The sequence below is a fragment of the Sinocyclocheilus rhinocerous genome, unplaced genomic scaffold (assembly GCF_001515625.1).
Source record: "Sinocyclocheilus rhinocerous isolate Xijiao unplaced genomic scaffold, SAMN03320098_v1.1 scaffold1570, whole genome shotgun sequence".
NCBI classification, from domain to species: Eukaryota; Metazoa; Chordata; class Actinopteri; order Cypriniformes; family Cyprinidae; genus Sinocyclocheilus; species Sinocyclocheilus rhinocerous.
In genome coordinates, this window is record NW_015664984.1 from 845,853 (window position 1) to 848,141 (window position 2,289).

Sequence of the window (2,289 nt, forward strand, 5' to 3'; positions counted from 1 at the left end):
AAGGAGGGGGCTTTGTAGAAAACGAAGCGTTTGAGAGAGGCGGGGCATAGAGGACCTACAATAATGTACAGTATTTGAAAAATAATGTGTTTTTTGAACATTAAAGCATGTCAACATATTCTGTTACACCAAATACACAAAATAATGATCTTTAAAAAAACATCATATGACCCCTTTAATTATTTTAAAGGATCATACAAAATGCATGTTATTGTTTATTTAGTACTGACCTGAATAATATATTTCACATAAAATATGTTTACATATAATCCAAAAGATAGTTTGCATGCACACTGAGGGAGGACAACTGAGGGACTCATATGCAACTATTACAGAAGGTTCAAACGCTCACTGACGCTCCAGAAGGAAAAAACATACATTAAGTGAATGTATGAAATTTTGTAGTAAGTAAATGAAAGTAAATGACATTTTTTGAACAGAATGGAGATGTGTAAATTTTTCTTCTTTTGCCTAAATATCATTTTTTTTTTTGATTTAGTACTGCCCTTCAGAAGCTACAGAAGATACTTACTTGTTTCCCAGAAGACAGAATAAGTTCAATTTACCCTGATCTTCAAATTCAAAAAGTTTTCACCCCCCAGCTCATAATGCATGTATATATAAAACAACATGAATAAAGTGAATATTATTATAATTTAAAATACATTTCACATTATCCTTCAGAAATCATTCTAATATGCTGATTTGCTGATACTATGCTAATATGCTGATTCAGCTGATATGCTGAACAAAACGGCAATACAGTGAATATTATTATAATATTATTACAATGCTGTGAATATACAGCTTCAAAGCATGTGCTATTTTAATTTAGCTTTGCAAGCTGTGTGTATTGATCTTCTATTGGTCACAAGTCTTCACATGATACTAATTCACAGGTCAGTACTTTGGAGCTTGTGTTGCAGTGTTCCCATATTTACGATTGTATGAATAGAAATCAATGAAACATAGTAGTATGACTGTTCTTTAATTCATTTACATGACATTTTAAAAAGACAACATTATTAGTTTAGTCAGTCTGAAATCAAACTTTTTAAGTGCATAAAACAAACATGATCAAAATATGTACGTCTAAAATCGCCTTACCCCTGAAACAATGAGTTCTCCTCCCAGGTTCTGAACCTCAGCCTTGACCTTGCTGCAGATGTTGAGCTGGTGGCAGTAAAGGGCGATTCTCTGGAGGTATGCCAATAAGTCCTGCTTACAGGCTGAGTCCGGGCACTAAAAGAGATGGGAACACATAGCAGAGACTTGACCTTTACATAGTCACTGTGTAGAGCAAACATGAGGTGAGGAGGGTGAAGCGATGATGACTGAAGATGAAATTAGCTCCATCTTGAAGATGACTCAGGGGTTCGTCATCATCACATATTATTGGCTAAGTAGACTAATTTTAGGACTGGGCGATATAGCTAAAAAAATGTATCAACGATATAATGTTTCATATCATTCGGTATCGATAATTATTGACATTTTTTATAACCTTTTTTAAAACAAAGAGCAATAGAATTTATTTTTTCAATTTAACCACTGTATTTTTAAATTAACCCAATTTATTGAGACAAACAACAATTTTTTGTTTGTTTTATCAGTCAAACACACAATAAAAATTAAACAAATAACTAATTTCTAATGTTTTATATGCAGATTAAATAGGTCTTAAGGAAACTTTTGGCTTGTCTCCCGAGGCCACAGGAGTGCGCAATGAGCAAAATAATGCAGCACATTTAAATTGTCAAGGTAAGGAAATAAATGTCTATAAAAACCTGCATTACGTCTAAATTAACTCATATAAATCAAATATAATTTCGTAAATTGCATAAACAATTATGAACAAAACAGCATCATGTATTTATGCATTGCTTAATACAAAGAGCCGAATCGCCCATCACACAGATTGCATTTAAAAACATATGAGACGCAGTGAAAAGGAATAAACCTCCACAAATTTGCGACGTGTTATCTAAAAGTTTAAACTCTTTTAACTTTGCATGGCTACATCTCTTGTGTGAGACGCGAGTTCAGCAGTCATAGTTGTCCGTCTAAAAATGCGCTGAATATGCTTTCTGTGTGAATGGCTTGGTTTCGGTTTTCACCTAATTAAGATCTTCTCCGCATTGAGCTACTACATTTCTCTAATATTTTGAATGCATAACACAGCAGCGGCGCATCTCCTGGGCTAGACTAACAAAACATTAAAATGCAACAACGTCATTTACATCATCACCGCATCTCGTGCGCCACTGATGACACTCCCTGACACACTCC

General features: G+C 34.0%; 1 protein-coding gene across 1 annotated transcript in view; it reads right to left on the reverse strand.

The window, feature by feature from the left end:
- Positions 1 to 2,289, reverse strand: part of LOC107730534 (catenin alpha-2-like) — a 32,149-nt gene that overhangs the window by 6,682 nt on the left and 23,178 nt on the right. Inside the window, exon 9 of the mRNA XM_016541384.1 lies at positions 1,108 to 1,242. Within this exon, the coding sequence (XP_016396870.1) occupies positions 1,108 to 1,242 (135 nt within the window). The remainder of the gene's footprint in view (positions 1 to 1,107; positions 1,243 to 2,289) is intronic.